General features: G+C 43.2%; 1 protein-coding gene across 1 annotated transcript in view; it reads right to left on the bottom strand.

Annotated features, from left to right (window-relative positions):
- Positions 1–9,611: 9,611 nt before the first annotated feature.
- IQCE (IQ motif containing E) overlaps positions 9,612–23,067 on the bottom strand; it is a gene marked incomplete at its 5' end in the record, with an annotated part of 36,477 nt that continues 23,021 nt past the window's right edge. Inside the window, 5 exons of the mRNA XM_019542152.1 lie at positions 9,612–10,355; positions 13,452–13,562; positions 17,294–17,421; positions 19,235–19,365; positions 20,386–20,496. Coding sequence (XP_019397697.1) covers positions 10,225–10,355; positions 13,452–13,562; positions 17,294–17,421; positions 19,235–19,365; positions 20,386–20,496 — 612 coding nt within the window. The remainder of the gene's footprint in view (positions 10,356–13,451; positions 13,563–17,293; positions 17,422–19,234; positions 19,366–20,385; positions 20,497–23,067) is intronic.

The following is a 23,067-nucleotide window of genomic DNA, read 5'->3' as shown; positions in this document are numbered from 1 at the left end:
ACCAAAAAAAAACAAAAAAAGATAATACCCACTACTTCATCTTTCAAATGCTAATAAATGAACATGGATTGTGAATGCCTTATTTTGAGGGAGAGATTTTATCATCTTATTCAAAAGCCATTTAGCTTCACATTTTACCAATGCACTTTAGGATAAGGAAAGTGAACGGCTAAAATGGGTTATTTGAAATACAAGGACCAAATAGGTTTGTTTGTGCTAATGGTCTGGAATATAAAGATTTTAATTGCTTTCTATTGAGGAGATTTCCACATGGACATTACAGACAAAAACAGTTTCAAAGAATTCTCGTAATAATTGGCAGGCAGAGCTAAGACACATCAGAGGATTCAGGGCTAGGCACGCAGTTGCACTGCTAATTGTAAGTGACTACAAAGATGTAAGACAGACTGTAGATCTGTTGTAAGGAAAGCTCCATTTTTATTTTTCTGAGCAAGGATTGCAGAACTGTGGCTAAAGTGCTTTCCTTTTGTGTGTTTGTTTTAAATGTATTGGTCTTGTTCCATTTAATCTGAGTGCCAGCAAGGATAAGGAAGAAATTACCCACAGTTCTGATTCACATGATCTAAGATCTTTCACTGTCAGGTCAACAAGCTGTAATGGGCAACCCAGGGGGGAGGAACTGGTTGACCTCATTCAGGGCTAGAGATGTCTTTGCACAGGACACCAATGGCAGGGAGTTTATGTCCTAAAGCAATTCTGAGAGTAGAGTCTGTCTTATAGATGTTCTTTCTGCAACAGGCACATGAATAGAAAATAAAAATAAAAAACAATTTCACCTTCTGCCTCTTCTGGTACTCCCACTGTACTCCACACTGGTGAGACCCCAGCTGGAGTACTGTGTCCAGTTCTGGGCACTGCACTTCAACAAGGACATGGAAAAACTTGAGAGAGTCCAGAGAAGAGCCACCTGCAAGATCTGGGACTTGCAAGACAAGCCGTACGAGGAGAGGCCGAGGGACCTGGGCCTCTCCAGCCTACAGAAGAGAAGGCTACATCAAAGGAGTGCATCAAAGGCGTGGTGAATATCAGGTCACCCCTGGGGAAGACCAGGAGCAATGGATACAAACTCCTGGAAGGTCACTTCAGGCTCAATTTCAGGAAAAACTCCTTCACAGTCAGGGTGTCCAGACTGGGGAATAAACTCCCTCCAGAAGTGGTGCAGTCACCTACCCTGGCAATCTTCAAAAGGAGACTGGACGGTCCCCTCGCTGGGGTCACTCGACCCCAGTTGTCTTTTCCTGCCTAGTGCAAGGGGCTGGACCCGATGATCTACAAGGTCCCTTGCAGCCCCTTACAATCTATGAATCAATCTATGAATCTACTGGGCTTTCAGACCAAGTACCTTTGTCAGCAAAAAGCTGAACAGAGTGTGGAAGTAGCAGCAGTGAGCATACAAAACACCACAGAGACGTCCTTTGAAAGCACAGATGGAATCAGTCCAAACTCTTTCAAGCCACTTGACAAATCAAATGCTGAAAACTATTAAATAAGAGTTGAAATGATAGAGTATCAACATAGCAGCGTGGGTACCTCAAATGGGTACATGGGCAGGGAACTACAGGGACTATGCCTCACTTACATTTATTGGTTAGAGAGAGAACTGAGCCCAAAACATTTTGGAGAGAACTTGGTTGAAGGCAAAAAAAGCACTGCTGCTTTAAAGTCACCTTACAGAAGTAATAACAGGCATATGGGACAATAGATTATCCAACACCCTAAGAAGGATAAATCCAGCGTAGTGGTTAATGCAAGGCATTTTGTCCATGATAGGGGAGTTTCGGTACATTATGCTGCTTAAGAGGGGCAGGACTCTCATCTCTCAGATGTTTTGCCTCTTTTATATTACGTCGGTGATTTTTGATGAAGCCAGTCAGGTATCAAGCCCCAACAGATTACATTTTAGTGGCTTTCTCCATGTAAAAGGCACTTCCTTCATCCTCACCAAAATGAACCCACTGCTATGGTGTACTAAGAAATAGAAGATGTGGTAATTCATCCTTGCAGAGAAAAGAAAGAGTTTCACAAGCAACTGGAGCAAACTGCAAATGTTTTTTTTTCTCTATAGTAATCCTGCTGACAAATATTCTTATTAGAATTTACTCATATTTCATAATTCACTGGACAAAAACCGCAAATAAAAAGCAGCAGCTTTTCAAAATGAAGGCGCTTGGAGCGATTGAAGGTCAATTTAAACCTTCAAAACAGCACAGAGGAACCACCTCAGCCCTGAAGAAACATGCCTACTATATGTAAAATCACTTCTTTTTTCATAGGATTCCCCGTCCTGAGTTCAGGCAGTCATACTGCTCATACATGGCAATTCTCACAGGTTTTGCTAAAGCAGCCCTTTATGTAATGAGTAATTGCACTCCCTTGGATACTGCTATTCTCTGAGTTGGGATTATTCCGATTTTATTATGCTGTGCAGCCCCCGCACACTCACTGTCTTTTCAGATCTTGCATGTGGGATTAAATATTTCAACCAGATTTAAAAAAAAAAGAACCATAATGTTGTGCAGCGACTGAAGCCAGCCTCCTCAAGGCTAGTGTTAAGCTACGGGAAGTCAGAGAGAGGTCAAGATGACAAATGTGCTTCAGCAGCATTTTTGCAGCCCCACTCTATTCCCCTTAGCATATGCTAAGGCAGCCACCTTTTAGCTATGCAAAACTGAGCTGTGGTTGGTTTTATCCTGCCACAAACTCTACTCGTGTGTCATGCCACAGTCATCACGTCAGCTGAAACAGCCTGTGCCCGTTGTAGGGGCCGGGTATCTCTGTGGCTTCCACTCATTTAGCTTCCCCTGCACTTTTCTGTTAAGAGGAGACGCTGGCATTAGCTGCCCTGTAAAACCTCAAAGAGGACTCCTGAGTGTGAAAGGCAATATGCATTTTTCAGTTACAATACCAGGAGTTGGGATTTAACCTGTAAAAAAACCCCAAAAACCAATGCCTGAGTTAATTTAAGTCCATTCCATCCTGAGATAACAGTCTACACCCCAACACTATCTCTGCTGCTCAGCATACAGAGAAGAAAGATGGGGAAATGCTATTGCAAAGGCACTTGAGTCCCTGGCCTTCACACATTTTCCTAGAGAAAGGGTGACATCTACACACAAACCTTAGGGGCACAGCTGGGCACTGCATTTAGTTCCTTTGCAATTAACAATCACAAACTAACTTGACTAATTATATGCGTTGCCACTGCTGTTCTGTCAGCTCAGCAAATTAGCAAATATGAAAAAGACTAAGACAACCCAAATTGTGCTTTGTTCATTTGTTTTGTCAGCTGTAGTTTCTGTTTAATTATTTAAGACATTACTTCATAATATTCCTGTATATTTTGTAAAAAAAAAAATAATAAAGGCTTCATAGTACAGAACTGCTATACTCTGGTATTCACTAGATCTGTTGAAAGGAGGAGAGGCACAGCCAATTGTGTGAACAGGATAAATATCCACATTAGATAAATAGAAAGCTCTGCTGAAATTGTTTCTCTTACAAGAGAGGATTACTGTTGGATAATGACAGTGTTAGGGTTATGCTTGTGTAAATGCTAAAACTCTATAGCACCTATTGATCATCAACCTCCATTCATTAAAATCTAATTAGGATTTTCTATGCATATGTAAAAAGATTCCTTAAAACCCAGACTTACTTATGGTTGAATTCTAATTAGACTAGTCCCCACTTTTCATTTTCCAATTCACATTACAGGAAAGGCTTATGGGCCAAACAAATGGTTTTCAGCATCAGTATGTTAATGAAGTGCAGCCTCACCTCCTAAATTGTTCACAGTCCTTGAAGAGGGCTGTGACTTGGGTAAGCCGCCACTGGAAACCTTTTCTGCATATACCAAGAGTTATGACGGACCTTTCATGATAGCTCTGTTCCTTCTCCATCTCACAGGAGACCATTTTGAATGTTAAGACATCATGATTCAGAGATCAACAGTATCATGGAGGTGGTGGGAGTAGCATATTTATAGCGAATGTGGAGGAGGCATCAGTAGCCTGATCAATGAGACTTTGGGATGACCACTGGGTTCTCCTCTCTGCAGATATTGCCATGATCTCTTGGCTCCCTGGAACTGGCCAGTTTTCCATCTTTATACAGTAGCATCAAGGCTTTCCGATTTCCCAAAGAGCAAAGCAAAAGGGTAGATTTGTACCTTTCAGACTAAGGAGAGAGAGAAAGAGCGCGATCAAAGAATAGAGGAAGGGCAAACACAGTGTAGTCTCTCCTCCCATATCTCCAGAAACAACAGAAACATCCATGGATGAGGATGATAAAGATAGATTAAATACGAATCCTTGAACCCTGAGATTCCAATTCCCACCTGATTGCCAGATGGCTGCAGTGCTTGTAGCTTAGCATATTGATCTGGACATCTCCATCATTATGTGGAATTACCTTCAAGCAGAGAGCTCCTTCATTTTTGAGTCCACACCTTGTTTAGTCCTTATCCAACCTTAACAGCACACCACTGAGAAATCGGTCCCCTACTCTCAGTAACAAGAACATGGGTAGACTGATACAGTGCATCCTTCTCTGCTTCCAAGCATTTCATACTGTTGGCATGGCATTTCTTTTGAATATTACCTTTGGATTCCATACCAGGAAGCTGGTTGCTAATTAATCACTGGGATTGCGGCCAACCAGCAAACAAGCATTAGTGCAAGTTAAAAAAAGACATACCTGAAACTTCTTGTTGGCTGCACTCAGCAGGGAATACATCTGAAGCAGTGGCACAGTTTTGGTTCTAAAAATCACTTGTTTTTTAGAGCAAAGATATGACATATGAAGCTATCATCATTCATTGTTCCTCTTTCCATTCCTCCCCACTCCCCCATGGTCAGTTGAGGACAGCAGATAACAGTTGCAATAAACTGTACTCCATTAACTTTCAATTTTCTTCTAAGACATCTCGTATTTGCCTTATGGAACAAAAAGAATGACTAGTCAGAACTAGTGCAGCAGAACAATTTGGGGTAAAGGGTTGAACAATGAGCCAGCTGAAAACAAAGGGACTACAGCTTCATTGCAATGTGTGTCAAGGCAATAACATAATTAGAGACAACTGCTGCAGTTATGCATGGACAATTAATTTGAAAACTTCAACTTTATTTATATGTTCAGCAATTAGAGGAAAATACATAACAATCGCCTGAAATTCAGAAAGATTCCCATATAAATTATGTACAGGATTTGCACAGTTCTAAATAAAATATTAAAAAGATCATAAAACTTAATGGCTCTTCCAAGTGTTCCAAGATTAATAAATTTACCTTTCTTCTATATTAAAAACATGTCTTCATAGAGGTTTTTCTTTTTGTACAAAACCTATGTAGAAGACAATGAATATATCAGGCCCAGATGCTACATGAGGCACTTCAGGATCATGAAGATGTTACCCCCATAAAAGTTGGATTTTGACTAAACACACACACACACACACACACTCATGTACATACACACACTACCAACTTTGAATCCCAAGAGGGTTAAAATGGGCAACATTAGCAGAGGCAGCACTTCCACAACAGCCAATGGAAAGTTTGCAATTACATGAACTAGTTTATAATACAGTTTTAATTTCCATTCAGACCTTGAATCTCTTACAAAGTGCTTTCTGCAGAGAACATTTATGTTACAGGCACCAAATGTGTGTGTAGGGCCTGTCTTGACAGATCTAAAATATGTTGATTTTCATTATCCTAAACTCCATGGTGAGTGGAGGAAGGGCAGGGGAGGGGAGAGTTAAATGGTGTAGCATTAGGATCTACTTTGAGATTACTTCTTGCTTTCTTCAAGCCCCCTTTCAGCCTTCTGTTGCAGAGATTCAGAGACACACAGATAGAACTTGAAACCCATTTTTGAAGCCGCTCATCTAAAATGACTGCAGCTCCCTTCTAAATTAAAAGGTGAGCTTGGAGTGTGGCACTCAAGGGACCACCACACGGTTCTGGATGGCTCTCAGATTTCAAACTTAAATTAGTTTTTCCCCAGACACATTTTGATGCATCCCACTGCACAGAAAGCCACCGTCCTGATGCCCTGAACAGGCCTCTGTGTTTATGAACCCCACCAACGCTAGAGTAGAATATCTTAGACTTGTCTGCTAACACCAGCACTTCCAGCAAAACTCCTTTTAAATGGATTCACTGCTTACATGAGCACCTCTCTGTACTGTATCTTGTTCCTAATGCTTTGTTAATGGCTCTTTATTACAGTCTGCTATTGTAAGAGACTATCTTATCCATTATATTTGCCTTCCAAGTATCTCCCAGTAGAATACAGGCTAGGAAATCATTTTGCACAGCCTTGGCCCTGGGACATGCTACGTGCCGTACTGTAACAGGGTCCTGAGATTTGACTGTTCTGTAGACAGAAATCTATGCTACCTACCTACAGTTTAAAGCCCCAAAATATCAGACCTAAGCAAGATATATGCATCTCATATTAAGTAAGACTCTTAAGTAAGAGGACAGTTTCTCTCCGTTTCTGTAACTGTTTCAGAAAAGGAGAAAACCCTCTTCTCTCAGCTGCTGCCAAGAGGATTGTTTTTCTACCCCTCTGCAGATGATGATCACGTGGTTGAGGTAACAGCAGGCATAATCTACCCAATGGGAGTGGAAATGACATTCTACAGACTGCAGCGGGTATGGAGAGCTCCCAACAACTGCCTTTGGAAGCATTTCCACTGATGGGATTAAATGAAATCAGCTGCATTGTGCTGCAGCCATCCCGTTTCCTCTTTGGCTACAGGTACTGGCATGAACTACGATAAGCCTCAGATAAACAGCAGTCTTAGCCCTCTGCTTTCAATAAAGCACTGACTTATCAGTATTCAGCAAAAATGTGGTGACTGATTTTTAATTTAAAAAGGGAACGGAGGGAGGTGTTGATAAAAATCTTACACTTAAAACCGGAGTCTTTGGTTTGCAAGAGACACTAGTGTGCCTTGAAATAAAGAAGCCATTTAACTGTTGGCAAAACTTCCCCATATTTGTGCGAAATTAAATTTCCTTTCCAGTAAACAGCAAGCAACATCTTTTTCACCTCTGAAAATGAATGTTATGTTTATGAAAGGTACTGGCCTGACAGCCCTGAAGTGTAAAATCCCTTCTTTATCCACAGAACAGGGGCAGCCTGGACAGCAGCAATGCAAGTTGCTGCTGTGTCTCTGACATTATGCCCAAACCTTGCCCTGAAAGAACTGTGGCCTTGTTCCATAATCTCTTAGGGTTTCAGTTTTCTGGTATAACTGTGAATAATGCTGTCAATTAGCGTCTTTAGCAGTAGTTTTAGCAACAAGGTCCTAAGTTGGTGATTTAAGATTGCTAATATTCCCTAAACTACTGAACCACACCAAGTAATTTTTGCACATTATTCTTATTCCTACTGCTACCCTTATTAATATAGGTTCTCTCCTTTTGTTTTAAATGGACAGGACCACAAGCCCCAGTATGAAGTAACTTCTGACCCTTTTGGGGTGTTCCTGTGTTCTTTGTTCTTTAGAAGCAGCTTACAACTTCACCCTGGTAACCCTCCTCCTCAGGAGAATGGGGAAACTGCCATTAAAGAATGGAATGGAAGATGCTGATGCTTTTAAAGTATGTGACATCTATTTGCATTCTTGCTCAGTGAACCTTAATGAAGGAGTCCAAAGCATACTTTCTTTCCATAGCCAGTATTAAAACGTAAGTTTCCTTTTTCGCTGATCACAGATTATGTTTATTTTAAATCAGCTCTTTGCATTACTGGCAGCTCACCTCTCTTCCATCCTGGAGAAAGATGGCCTATAAACTTACAGTAAAGGACTGGGAATTAAGAGAGCAACAGATTCCCTGCATGACCATGGATAAGTCACTTAACTTTTCTGTGCCGGCATTTCTTCAACCGTGAAATGAGGCTATGATTTCTTCCACCTTCCCAGCTGGGGTTGCTGCAAGCAATAATGTTTGTACATCACGCAGGCAACCATAGACTCAGACTTAATATGCAAGAGGAAAATAATACTCTTAGATTTTTAAAAACAGTAGCATTCAGCTGACTGAGCCATCTCACTAGACAATGTTTCAGACACTGCTGAGGCAGATGAGCTAAGAGAGAACCTATAACAAATAATCTCCTGCATGAAGGATTTTAACGTCAGAGAGAACTCTGCATAACCTGCTTGTAGCTCAGTTTTACTGCATTTACATCTCACACAACACTCCCCAACATTTTGCATTCCCTGTTGAGGACATGACTAAGAGCACACCTAATGGACAACACAGTAATATATTTCCTATACAACATAGTACAGGGGTGGCCAACCTGCAGCATGAGCACCACACAAAGCATAGACAGCAGGTCAGGGAGGGGACAGGCAGCAGTAGATATGGCAGAAAGCATAAGGCAGAGCAGGAGGTCAGGCAGGGAGCACAGGGGAGGAAGTAGAAAGCAAACAGCCGATTGCTTTCTGCTCCCAGCCCAGAGCAGCAGACTGGGCAGAGGAAGGGGACTGGAGCAGTATTCAGAGAAAGGGCTGGGCTAATTTCTAGCACACCTGCCAAAAAAGTTGACTCCCACTGATACAGTACATCATATTTTATACCATACCTGTTTGGGAAATTCAGTAACTTAGTTCAAGAGCAGACATGGCAGGCACCAAGTAGCCTTAAGACAAAAGTAGCTTCCAAGGAGCTTTCAACTAAGGTCTGCATATAACATATATAAAATAATTAGCAGTAAAATTAAGAATAAGTATATATTAAAAATATAACTTAAGGTAGGTTTTACATAAATAGAGCTGGCCTTACAGCATCATTTTCTTTAGAACACACAAGCTGAAGATTAACAGCTGTATGAATAATTGATTTTTCAGTCTTCCCAGTAAAATGAAAAAAAAAATTAGTTTCAGCTCAGCCAAAACATTTTGTCTGAGCTGAAATATGTTTCATTTTCAGAGTTTTATCGTCTTTTTCTTGAAAATTAAATTTAAGCCAATTTAGTTTCAAAAGCATTGCTTCAAAGACAAAACAAAAAAGCCAAAATATCTTGTTTAGACTTTTCTGAAAGTTTGGTTTTTGTTTTTTTCCTGAAACTAGTCCCTGACTTTGAAAATATTTTTGAATTTGTGCCAATTAATCCAAAACTGACTTGTTCATCAGAAACATTTTGCCCTGCTCTACTGAAATTTACAAACAGGCATTCAAGAGCACTGTGGCTAAGTACAGATAGTCAAAAAGCCTGAGGCTGAATCGATTCAGTCTTCACAGCTTAGTCTAAAATGCGTAGAGTGAACCAATAAGCAAGTGAACAGACATTCATGTTTGATTCTGGAAATGCCACATGCCTGCAGTGGCCCAGGCCAGGAGCCAGGGGGCTCTAGAGCACACCTCCCCACTCACCTGGAGCAGACAGCTTGCGCCAAGACTAGCCTGCCCACCCTGCAAGGAGGGATTTGCAAATCATCCTAGGATGCTGAGAGATTGTGTTAACTTGAATCTGGAGAGGCTCTGGGACAGAAGTTTAATAAACTGATTGAACCTAAATCAGTTAAGTCTGATACTACATCCATCCAGGTTTGTCTTAAGCTTGTTTTAGCTATTATGAAAGCAGTTTATGTGTACTGAACTTCTGTTGAGTTACAGATTTGAACCAGTTTCCAATCACTTACCCCAGTTTATGTATCATTTCTGTCCCAGGCCTATGTATTCATGTCTAATGTATCAAATCTCTCATTATGTCTTTACCTTGCTTCCTTTCTCCCTCCCCCTCCAACCCTACCCCCACAACTCGCCACTACATTACCCAGATGAGTAAACCTGGTACATACAACAGTTGCAGGCTTTGATGTCTAGATTATAAGATATTTGGGGCAAGGACCTACTCATCCTTTTTGATTGGAAGGTATTGTGATCACCAGTGGCACTAAAGGAATTCTGGTGAAGTACAACTCCTGAACAGTACAGCTTCTCCATTCCCCAGACACAAAGGGCAAGAAAAAAAGAAACAGAAGAGGTTAGAAACATAACATCAGTAGAGAGGTTAAAAACTGAATTATTTTACATGGTGACTACAATGATAACTTTAGCCTGCTATTGCCCCTTTAAACCTCCTACATGTTTTATTTTGCCAGAAATAAGAAAATTTTGTCTTCTTTTTGTGCCCCAGAAGTCATGATTGCAAGAAGATGAGAAGAAGCAACACCCAAATCTAAAAGTGGGTGTAATTTTTCTTCACCATCCGTGATGGAGAAACTATAATAATATCATCTGAATCGTCCGAGTGAGCCTCATCTACAGGTGAAGAGATGGTGGCCTGCATCTGCTTCTGGGAGGACATGGCTAAAATAACCACAAAGAAAACAGGAGCATCAATAAACGTTAACAAAAATAAGCCCTTGTGGGAAACAATATCCTCTGGCCCATTAGGTTTCCAGAATTATCTACAATAATGAAGAATTCTAATCCATAATTTTCTGTGCATAACTCTTCCCTCCCTTCTTTTTTAATACAAGAACATGGCAAGCGTTAAACCAATATACTGACTATGTTTGGTTTGTCTTATCATCATGAAGACTTCCCAAGTGGTTACACATGATAAAATAAAACTATTTGGTACTGAAGCCTCCTTATATTATAAAAACAGATATTTATTAGGAGGTCAGAAAAGGAAACAAATCAACCCCAAACAAGATCAAGCTAAGTGGAAATGTCACAATGAAGTCTTTAGTCAGTCATGAAGGAAAGAATTGGAACCAAATGACTGAGAACAAAGAGAATTCACTCTCAAAACATAAGTTTCTTGAAGCAGTCTTTTTCTTTCATATGCCTATATTGTACCAAGCATTCTATTTGCACCACCATAGTTAACACAAAAAAACTGTGACCAGTGTTTCTACATTTTGATTTTTTTGACTGAATATGAAAGGTCCAATGAGTAACATCTGCTTGGCATTTCTCTGTGTGTTTAGATATAAGTTGATAACTTGTGAATGCTACATGTGAACCATTCCAAAATTTCAGGAAATGTTCCAGGCATGAAGGGGCAGGACCTGCTAGTTTTGATGAACATGTGCAGGTCCCGAGCCTCAGAGCCATTTCCCAACCTGAGATGGAGAAGGAAGTTATAAGTAGGGACCTACAGAAATCTGGGTGTCTACACCCCCCCCACCCGATTTCATGGTCTGAGTGAAGCGCCGGTCACCATTTTCACGGTGGAGCACAGCACCGCTCTCCCCCATGCCTCTGATTGACTGAGGGGCCTTGGAAGTTCTACCCTTCCCTGTACATTGACAGATGGCCATCTGTTCATCTCTGGGGAGGGGTGGGCCTTCCAGGGCCAGATGGCCATCTGTCAATCTCCAGGGAGGGGCAGGACTTCCACGGTCCTCTGACCAGAGGTGTGGGGGCCCCATTATGTTCTGCCATGAAAATCTCCCCAACTCTTCCTTCCCCCTATGCTTCAGGACACTAGGACTTCCCACCATTTTCTGTTTGCAGCTCCCTCCTCCCGCCCCTTGGCCATTTTTGCACCTTTTCATGGGGGAGGGGCAGTCTAGCAATTTTGCGGTTTCTGTGAAAAATGCAAAGTTGCAATTTCAGTAGGTCCCTAGTTATAAGATTTAATTCAATAATAATTTAATATGATTTCATAGACATTAGAGTTGGTAGGGACCTTGAAGATCATCAAGTCCAGCCCCCTGCTCCAGTTATCTTGCCGTCTTCTTCCTGCTCCTCTGTGGAGAGCCCATGCTACTAAGAGCACCTATGAAGGCAGTAGCATAACTATGGAGGGGCCATGGGAGCTGGCCATGGCAACACCATAATAAGCATGTATCTGGGGGAGTGAGTGGAACAAGCTGGATAATATTCCCTTTCCTGTATAGTATTCCCCTCATCCCTTCCAGGCAGCCTTGGAGTCTTATGTCCATTATATATGTAGTGGGGAAATGAAGGAGAGAAGCCAATGGATCACGGGGTTGCAGATGGTCTGGCTACAGGGCTGCTGCAGCTGGAGTGGAGCTGATGCTGCTACAGTAGCAGCAGCACCTTGAAAGATGCCTTTCCTTCCACCCACACACACCCATCCATCTGTCCATGCTGTACCACCCACCCTCGCAGTCTACAGTGGTAGGTATACCTTGCCTCCCTTCCCCTCTCTCCTCTCTGGTTGCTCAATAGACATGCCTTTGTACAACAGCAATAAGTCTGGGTGGCTGTTGAGATGAAGTACTTTCTGAAGTGATCAATCTTCTTTGCTGTTTTGTCTAATTTTTAATACACAAAATATTCTTTATATAGACATTACCTTGGGGAAAATGTTGTTTTATATTGGCTCATGCACCAAGTAATGTCTTACCTTGCGTTTCACTTGTGTTTTCCTCTGGCACGTTGACAGGCAGTTGGGAAGAACTACTTTAGAACTTGCAGCTGTGTTTCCCCCTTGACAGAACTCTCACAATTTTGTGGACAGCTGTAAGTTTTTCTTGCTATGGGTTTCCTACAGCACTCCTTGTATAACAGTTCTGGGCACTCTACACAGCTCTACCAGTTCATCTCCATCCCTGACTGCTGTATCTTCTGCTATCCCTGGCCTGATCCTCTGTCTAACACAGGAAATGGGCAATGCCACCATTTTTTTTAAGATCAAGCATTTAGTAGGTTCTAGGCTGACTCCCTTAAACTTATTTCACTTGTCATATGCTGAAAGCCAACAGGCTTCTGCATCTGGATTGCATAGACTGGTAGTAGCACATATCCAAGGCTCCTTAAAACACTTCCATGTTTATCGCTTATCTCAAAATAATCCCAAAGGACAGCGTAACTAAATGATGTCTTACAAAGCATATTTCCACAGAACACGCACGGCTGATGACAAATCTAGAGGTCAACAAATGAAGTTCAGCCTTGGAAGATAGGAGGTAAAAGTCTCATTCAGCTACTCAATGATTTAAAGCTCTCAAGCTCTAATGAAATACATTACAGGAGAAGCCCATTGAGGTAACAGATACTTAGATCAGATAGGAGCTAGGAGTTATGGGGGCTGTAATTTTAGTAAATGGCAACTTCTACAAAATGAATTCAAATGTTTAACAAATGAATATAACCAAAACAGAATGCAAAGCAATCATACTCCCCTCCACTGAGGAGGCATTTATGCCAGACCTGCTTTCCTTCCTTTATTAGTGTTATTTGTCTTTTGGGAGTGTTTGGTTACACTATCCATAAATGACCATGCCTAAGAGGAAATAGCTCGCAGAGGTATGTAGCCTGAAAACTACATTTGTGAAGACTAATTCTTGTGCTTATGCTCTCTGTCTCTTCAGTAACAAGTTAAACAATCTCTCACCTTTTTCTCAGTTTTGAATAATTTGCCACAACCTTGGGAATAATGAGAAAATGCTCTTTAACTCCTAGCCTCTTTCTTCCAATACTTACCAAAAGAGGGCTGACAGAAAGAAGCCTTGAGTTCCTGTGGTCTCTTCTCGGTCGCTTCTACAGCAGGCTCTTCTACAGCTTCGTCACTGGGCAGGTCACTGTCTTCAGCATCTGGAATAATTTAGCTTTCAGAAGCCTCAAGGCTGAAGAACAATAGTGCTCTACGACAATTAATTACTGTTATCAGGGTTACCCAGCTAGCTGTACTGCATACCCCTCATGGTGTCTCATCTGACTTCATCCTAGCAGATGCAGTACCTTGGGCCTTCAGCTTTCCTGGGATCTAATACCACAATAACCTGGGTTACAGCCCCACAAACACTAACCAGAACTACCACAGAAAGTCCAGTGGGGTTAGACCCTAGAAACATGACAATAGCTCATTAAAACAACTCAAAAATAAACTTCAACATAAAATGCTCTTTATTCTACCACTCAGAAGAGACTATGCACATAGGAAGGAGGTATAAAATGGTTTCCTCATAGCCATATGTTCCCTTCATAACCTTGCTCCCAAACTCCAAGCTTGGAGGAATGGACTACACTACTTCCTCCCTATCTCTGTGAGAGATTCCAGAGGCAGTGAGCTCTTTCACTGATACAACTTAGGCCAGCATCTCCCTCCTCACCCCAGACATACTACAGACTACTTTGCCAGGGGGACGAGCTGGACTGGGAATGTTCGGGTCAGCTCTCGGAGGCAGTAAAGTCAAGGGATGTGGCTGCCATGGGTGACCTAAACTACCCAGACATCTGCTGGGAGGAGCAGTCATCCACGTCCAACCACTCACGTAGGTTCCTAGCCGGGATACAGGACCTCCACCTAACCCAGGAGGTGAGTAGTCCCACCAGGAGAAATGCCTTGCTGGACTTGGTCCTTGCCATAGGCGACGACCTGGTGAGGGCTCTGCGGGTACTCGACCACCTGGGCGACAGTGATCATCATCTGCTGGGATTTATTATCCAGTGCAGGGTGGTGAAAGCAAGCAGCAAGGCAGAAGCCCTCGACTTCAGGAGGGCTGATGTCTATAAGCTGAGAAGGTTAGTAGGAGAGGCATTGGGGTCTTGGAGCTTCAATGAGATGGGAGTCCAAGATGGGTGGTTGTTCCTCAAGGAGACGATCCTCTGAGCTCAAAGGGAGTCAGTCTCAATGCGCACCAAGGGGGGCAGGAGGGCTAAGAAGCCCCCATGGCTTGGCAAAGGCAGCCAGGGATGCCTGAGAGCAAAAAAGGTGTACAACCAGTGGAAGCAAGGGGCTAGCACCAAGGAGTATTACACCTTCGTTGCTGGGGACTGCTGGGAGGCCGCTAGGAAGGCCAAGGTGGAGATGGAGCTAGGGCTAGTGACCAGAATTAAGGATAATAAAAAGTCCTTTTTCAAATGCATAGGAAGTAAGAAGAAGGCACCGGGTAACGTGCGTCCCGTACAGGATAGGCTTGGCAATCTGGTGATTGTGGCAAATGAAAAAGCTGACCTCTATAACGAATTCTTTGTTTCCATATTCCTGAACAGGGACCAGGACATCTCCCCCACTAGAAGTGAGGATGGACCCAGGGGAGGCACCGCCATGCCTAGGGCCGGGGACAACCTAGTTGGGGAACTTTTGGAGGGGCTGGATGTGTTTAAATCAGTAGGTCCAGATGCTGTTCACCTGTGAGTGCTGAGGGAATTGGCAGGGGTCATAGTGGGGCCCCTGGCATGGCTCTATGAGTGCTCATGGGGCACTGGCTAGGTACTAGAGGATTGGAAAAGGGCCCATGTGCTCCCCATTTATAAGGGGAGAAAGGAGGACCCTGGCAGTTATAATCCAGTCAGTCTTACCTTGGTCCTCTGAGAAAATTATCAAGGAGCACATCTGCAAGGGCCTAGCAGGGGAGGTAATGCTCAGGGGCAACCACAAGGGTTCACTGAGGGCAGGTCCTGCCTGACTAACCTGGTTTCTTTTTATGATCAGGTCACCAAGTTCCTTGATGAGGGTGTTGGGGTGGATGTCATCTTCCTGGACTTTAAGAAGGCCTTCGACACAATTTCCCCCTACATTCTCTTAAAAAAAACTAGGTGACTGTGGCATTGATTGCCTACAGGCAGATGGGTGGCAAACTGGCTACATGGTTGCACCCAGAGGAGTGGTAGTGGACAGGTCATTTTTGACCAGGAGGGATGAGGGCAGTGGAGTCCCCCAGGGCTCGCTGCTGGAGCCTGTACTGTTCAATATCTTTATCAGCGATCTGGATGTGGAAAGCACGTTGTCCAAATTCACTGATGACACCAGGTTGTGGGGTGAGGAGGGCATGCTGGAGGGGAGGGACAGAATCCAGCTAGATCTAGATGGGTTACAGAGGTGGGTGGATGAGAATAGGATGCAATTCAACGCAGACAGGTGCAAGGTGCTGCATCTAGGGAGAAGGAATCAGCAACACCCCTACAGGCTGGGGAACTCCCTTCTTGTCAACACGGTGGCCGAAAGGGATCTTGGAGTCATTGCTGACTCCAGGATGAACACGAGCCTCCAATGCGAGGAAGTGGTCAGTAAGGCTAACCGCACCTTGTCATGCATCTACAGATGCATCACGAGCAAGTCCAAGGAAATGATCCTTCCCCTCTGTGCGGCATTGGTCAAGCCGCAGTTGGAATCCTGCGTCCAGTTCTGGGCACTGCACTTCAAGAGGGATGTGGCTAGCACTGAGAGGGTGCAGAAGAGGGCCACTCGCATGGTCAAGAGGCAGCAGGGCAGGCCCTATGAAGACAGGCTGAAGGGCCTGATCCTATTGAGCCTCCACAAGAGAAGGCTGAGAGGGGGTCTGGTGGTGGTTTACCAGCTCACCAGGAGGGACCAGCAGGAATTGGGGGAGGCTCTGTTCCCCCAGGCACCACCCGGGATTACTAGGGATAATGGCCACAGATTGTTAGAGAGAAGGTTCAGGCTGGACATCAGGAGACATTACTTACAGTTAGGGCTGCCAAGCTCTGGCATGGGCTCCCAAGAGAGGTGGTGCTCTCTCCTACCTTTGGGGTCTTGAAGAGGAGGCTGGACAGATATGTGGCTGGGGTGATATGACCTGCCCAGGGCAGGGGGTCGGACCTGATGATCTGTTTTGGTCCCTTCTGACCCTAAACACTATGATAGTGTGATGATAGCCCCCTTCCTGCAGATCAGACCCATGAGTGTAAAACATCCCAGTGTGGATGTAACCTAACAACCTCTGTTATCTTCTTTGACGTTACATATCTGAGGCTACTGTATCTGTGTCATTCTTTAACACTCCCTTTACTGCCTTCTCTGATGTAACTCTGTATTCAGGCAGGCTGCAATGCACAATTGCACAAGGAAATGAACTCATGCAGAATGCTCATAAAAGATAATACGTTCTCCCAGTTTGTCATGATTTGTATTATAGTAGCAATACAACCAGATTGTCTGGCACTAAAGTTTGTTTTCTTGCCATAGTTTCTGTTGTTTTTTCAACAGTTCCCAAGTACATTATCTTAGTCATCTGTCTCACTGGGGATACTTCTTTATTAGAAGATGGGACATATCTCTTTAAGAAACTAAGCAAGAGAAGTGAAAATCCCAACTTCTTTATGGCTTAAAGGCTAAAATCCAGTGGAAAGTATCATATTACTGCTGGGGGAAAATAGGCAGGAAGCAGAGAAGACACACTTGGAAACATCCATACCCTTGACACTACCTGTAGGGGGTGATATCTGGTTGACAATGACAGGACTCCACTTCCTGGTGTCACCAATCTTTCACCAAATCAAAAGTAAACGTTTGTGTATAAAACTGTGTGCGCACCACTTACAGCCCACATGCTTATGTGGGTAGAGAGAAATGAGATTACCATGAAGCGCCAAGGTGAAGGCTGAAGGGGAAGGGGAAGGCTTCCTGAGTGCTGGTGAGACTGGTTTCTTCTCCCTCATGTAAATAACAGGGTCTGGCTTTTCACTTGGTGCACTGGAGGCAGAGAGCCTGCAAAAGACACTTTGCATTAGCAGGAGGCACAGAACAGGGACTGCTACTCTGCCTGCAGAGATGGAGGCAGCAAACCTGAGAAAGGTAGTGGGAGATGCTATTAGCCAGAGGAGATTTTGCAGGTAGGCTCTACAACAAAGCCATCACCTTGTTTCATTGCAATGATGGACCATGCGGAGGATATGGGCCTGTTCTATATTAATAATATATATGATATATAGTTGTTAGATTGCTGCAAGAGATTTTTCCTACGTGGACGTGAACCTTGAAGGGGCTATCACGAAAAACATGCAGGAATGAAGACTAGAAAATGAGATGCTTCCTGGGCAAACACTTGAGATCAAAAGTGTAAATCTGGCAACAGGCAAGAAGTCACTTTCAGAAGACAAAGAAGGGGGTGTCAGTTGTTGGGGACTGTTCAAAGAAAGAGGCTGAAACAGAGGGAGACCCTGTGAAGAGAGTTTGAAAAAGCTGTGCTACCTGGTTAGCATCAGGAGGATGGTAAGCTAGAGAGACCTACCTGTGGACAGCTTTTAAGAGTAAACAGCCCTGTTTTTTTCAAAAAGATCTACAGTAACTGTCTGTATACCACCAGCCACAGCACTCAGCAGACACGTAATGAAGCCAAGTCATTACACAGTGTACTAGCCAGGACTACTTAAGCAGAGATGACTGCTCAAGTAGTCAGTAACCCACGTTCTTGTGTAAGCTTGGGAGGTTCATGACTCCAGCATGAGAGAAGCCCACAGCTGTGGAAGTGCATCCCAAAAGACCTAAAGAAGGGACATGAGGCAGCTCCCCCTACAGTCTTAAAAGCCAGTATCCAAAGCTTTTGAAGCCGTAAATGATGGAAAGAAAGTGTTTTCCAACACAGCATCAGAAACTAGCTAACCCAGGTGTTCTGGGTGATGGAAGTCACTGAGCTGCATTAAGACTGTTCTGCTGCTCCCTGTCTCCCTCCTTTCCCCATAACTGTAAGCTAAGCTCTGTTTTTTTATTTAGCGTATGATGACACGGTGATGACAAAGCAAAGAGAAACATATTCACAATTTCACATCCAAATTGTGCAGCCAGCTGCAGGTGTGGCATTATTAAGATACAATAGAATTACACTAAATGCACAAAGAGAGCATTCAGAGTTGATGTGATTCAAAGTTTGCCATGTCCTATCCTGATTTGGTTTAGAGAAGACTGAAGATGTCTAGGGAGATTAAAGCCACCTGGGTCTAATGGTAGGATTTGTAATAATAATTTCTGTATTAGAAGTGGAATCGAGCCACTCTTGTGTCCAGGCATCTTGGATGTTAAATAAGTCTTGCTCAAGTTGAATTGCTGTTCTCCAAGCAGGATATCTAGGAAGTGGGTTTAAGCGATTTTCATGTACAGACAGCTGTAGGTTATTTTTTTATTTTTGTCAATAATTTAGTTAAGGGTCTTTATACTGGCGCCTTAGACTTCCCTATCTAACCCAGTGCAGTAGAACCATGTTTGACAGTTACTTTTTCCCAAATATGACTATTCTTTGTGTTTACTTTTCCCATCACAAAAAGGTAACAGACAACAAGAATATATGAGAAGAATATTGTGGCATGCAGAAATCCTGCAGAGATGCAAAGATGGGGCAATTTTTGTTGCAAGCTTCTCCTATGCATTTCACTTGTGAATACACTGTTCGTGCTTTACATATGTAATACCTGAAGCAGATGTTTTTGCTAACTTGAAGCTTCTGATAACATGTTATTTAGAAATGTCTCAGGTCATAAAAATGAGTTCTGGTATTCTCTTGTGAAAACACCTTTGCCTGACTTACCTCTCCTCAAGCCATCTTTGACGTGCTAAGTGCGCCCTGAAAACTGACTGAATGAATGTCACAATCTCCTCTTCCTCCCTGCAGTCAGAAGGTAAACTCAAAGAGCTGGACCCATGAGACACGCTGGAGCTCTACAGTGCAATCAGATAAAAAGAAAATTGGGCTTTTTACAAATTCCTTGCAAACTTAGCAAACCTTTGACATTTCTGCTCTTGATTGTGCATGCAGTATCACCTAACAGCGAGCAGACTCCCATCTTTTGGGGCAAAGCCTGTGAGCTTTTGCCAGATTTCTGTTGCTACTGATCTTATGATAATGGGATCATCCTACAGGTCTTAAAGAACAAACTTTGATGTGCCTGTATTTATGGTAGATAAAGGGTAGGCAGCTGAAAGGAAAGTTAATTTATTCCAGCACTATTGTGGGCAGGACTCTCTCTCAAGCCAAGAGTGGTAAGGCAGTTCTGCTCAGCTGGACCAATTTACTGAGCTAAAACATTATAATGAGGAGCCATATGGAGGAGCATATTCATATTACGCTGCCTGCATCTAGATGATGTTCAAGAAACTAGTGATTTGCAGCAACTAAACGTTTAATCAGTAGGGATGTCTTTTCATATTCAGAGCCAGGCATTTTGGTCCAAGTGTGATGTGACTTACAAGAAACACTGCAAATCTTCAGCAGAGCATGCTGTATACAAGATCTTTTGCTCTTTCCAAGCCAGCCATCATTTCCAGCATCTTGTTTTCAGATTGCAATGATTAATGTTGGCCTACTGCTAAAATGACTTCATGAATATTTGGACGTAAGGGCAGCTTTCCAGAAAAGTTAAACCTCACAATACAACTGCTTCAGATAAAGGGGAAAAAAAAGAGACTCAGACAGAGATTGAAGTTTACTGCCCAAGGAAGCTATGGTTTTCTTTGGAAGGAGGACTATATACCTGAGAAGGTAAAAAGGAGAGCAGGGGAATAGGTTTGACATCCTTCTGGGATGCAAGTGTCTGCAGGCCAGAGCACTTAAAGACAAAAAATCCACTGGATGAGTTAAGGGACTAAACCTGGAAGCCTAGCTCTTTGCACTGTAAACTCTATAAATAACAGAAAAGTAAAGTCATACAGCAGCCAGGTCCCTGCTTGCCCCAAAGTTACCTTGTTTCCAAGGCCATTTGTGGTGTGAAATTTTCTACCGAGTGTGCTGCTCAGTAACAGTTTCTGCCGAGCTAAATGTCCCCTGAAAGCTGCCTGAAGCACAACAGTCGCCTAGCAGGGAAAGAGATGAATGAATGTTAACTCCCCGGAAAGATGGCAGCTACATATTAAAGCACAGTCCCAAGGGAAGAAGCATTGTGGGAGAAAGAACTATTTTCCCCGTGCCATGACAAGTATTTGATGCACATGCACTTCCATTTAATCAAGAGGCACCCCCAACCACTTCACATTTACTCTTCTGAAATCCAGAAGGTTCCCAACCCATAAATGATGGAAGAACCCCCGAGATGCAATATTCCACAGAAAATTTAATCAGGCAATCTACCCATGATGGAGCCTGTCAAATGCAATTAAATTCTAGCTGCCAACATTAGCCCATATTTCACAGATACAGCTATGCACTCATGTTCCCATCTTAGATCCCATCTACCCAGCAGGCTTTGCTACTTAATAATATCATCAGAAACCAAATGAAGTCTGGCAGACATTCTGGTGATTCTGTCAAACAAAATTCCTTCCTCTCTGCTTAGGGTTTTATTTCTGAACTTGTTCTAAATAAAAGAATGCACCAAGAAGGTAGACTGACACATTTAGATCATGATTCTGCTAGAATTACACCTTCTGATTATTACCCGCTTAAGGTCATTTTTAAGTTTATTTTTATGCATCCAGTACAGTATTACATTCTACTATCAGAAAAATAACAGACTCACACAATCCAGGATTTTATCACAATTAGGACTGGTCATATAGTTTCCATCAGAAATGGATGGGGGATTTTTTTAACAAAGCATTAGGTTTTCAACTACATAATGTTTTCTGAGAGTCCCTTTTCACCAGAATATATACAGTTCTTGTAAAAAAAAAACCCTAAGTGCTTGAAAAATAATTTTATTAGTCTACTTGCCTCAGTTCCTCAGTGGAATTGTAGTTGTTTCCTCCTACCCTTGTATCCCTGTTGAGCTTGGCTCCCTCTCACATGCTGTACCAGGGCCAAGTAATCTCCTGATGCAACTGCCTCCCCTCAAAATGAAGGGAGTTTGTGGAGTATCACGTAACCAGCAAGTACACAGAAAAAATGAGCGTAATACCCACAAACTAAAATTCCCCATGAAGCAGCTTTCCCAAAATCAAAACATTTTGCTTTTCAATTTTTCTTCCAGAAGTCAAAGTTTTTCATAGGAATACCAATTCCCTGATTAGCTCCGATTACAATGCATATGTGCAAAAGAAAGAAAATATGGAAAATTAAAAGCCTCCCTTACCTGCATGGGGATACAGCGCACTGGCAACAGCCAGTATAAATTCTATAATCTGGAGGCATTTGGTTTGACCTCAGAAGAATGCCATCTCCCAACAGCCTAGCTTGTCCACCGGGTGAGAGAGCTGCTCCTCTACAACGGAGGGGCTTTCAGAGGAGTTTACAAAGTAGTCTGTAGCCTTCCCTATAGTTCTTTCACACCTTCAACTTCAAGATCTCCTGCCAAGCCTATATGCACTCCCAGTGCAGATTTCACTGAGCAGGTAAGGCTTCAGTTCTGCACTGAACCACGTAAACATACCCTATACCCACAGACAGTAACACCAGACCTTAACAGGGCTTTGTACAGGCACAAAAGTACATGTATGTGGATGCTAATGTAGGGTTGGGCCTAGATTCAAAACTGTTTTCACCGTAATCTTCCTTAGAGGGGTACTTTAGGAGCTTAACGAAAAATATAATGCCAATGGAGACATCATTTCCATCAAGCAACAGGCAAATATTGTTCAATGGGAACTGTTGCTCCATGTGACCTGCTTCACATTCTCCTACCTAGAGGGCAAAATAGTGCCTTGGGAACTTGCTCTACCAGACTGGCCAACAAAGGGCCAGACACCTGAGGGAACTGGCTGTCATCCCTCTGTCGCCACTTCAGCTTTGCTGTTAAAGAGAAATGAGCTGAGCTTACTAGCTGAGCTCCCCCTGGGTGAAGGACCTGTCCTGCCTGCCTTCCCACCCATATAGAAGTGAAGACCCATGCCAAGGATGATGAGAAGGAGGGGCAGGAGTTGCTGGGATCTGGGACACTTTATGAGCTGCTTTTGCTCATGTGCTTTTCCTCTTCCCAGCACATTCCTACTGTGTGCAAGTCAAGAGGTCACACTGAGTGTTTGTCTACACACCAGGTCTCAAAGGAAGAGGTGCTAAATGGCTCCTTGAAGCTGCTTTGAAGGCTGTTTGGGGAAAGGGAGTAGGTCATAACATCTGCTGAGGCACCCCTGGGCAGCAGAGATCAGCTCAAGAGTCCCCCTGCAGGAAGGAGCTGAGGGAAAGAGGGGTGGTGTACAGAGCAGTGCATCCTGGCCAAGCACACAACTCTTGTGTGTAACGTGCCACACGTTCAATATTAAAGTGTAATACAAACAAGCCACAAAGATATTCTGCATTTAACAAGTAACATCTCTGTGGCTAGATCATCATGTTTTGTGGCTCATTAGTAAGAGATAGACTGCCTGAACATGTGGCATGTCACAACTTATTGCTAGGTGTGGCAGCGAGAAACCCTCACAGGCTTCAGAAACACCAGGGCAAACCCTGGCATTTCCAAAGGGGAAAGGAGAGCCACCCAAGCCCCGGAGAAC

The sequence above is a fragment of the Crocodylus porosus genome, unplaced genomic scaffold (genome assembly GCF_001723895.1).
Source record: "Crocodylus porosus isolate Cpor-Errol unplaced genomic scaffold, CroPor_comp1, whole genome shotgun sequence".
In the NCBI taxonomy this organism is placed as follows: domain Eukaryota; kingdom Metazoa; phylum Chordata; order Crocodylia; family Crocodylidae; genus Crocodylus; species Crocodylus porosus.
Note: the sequence above shows the minus strand (reverse complement) of the source record. Positions and strands in the feature narration are given on the sequence as shown.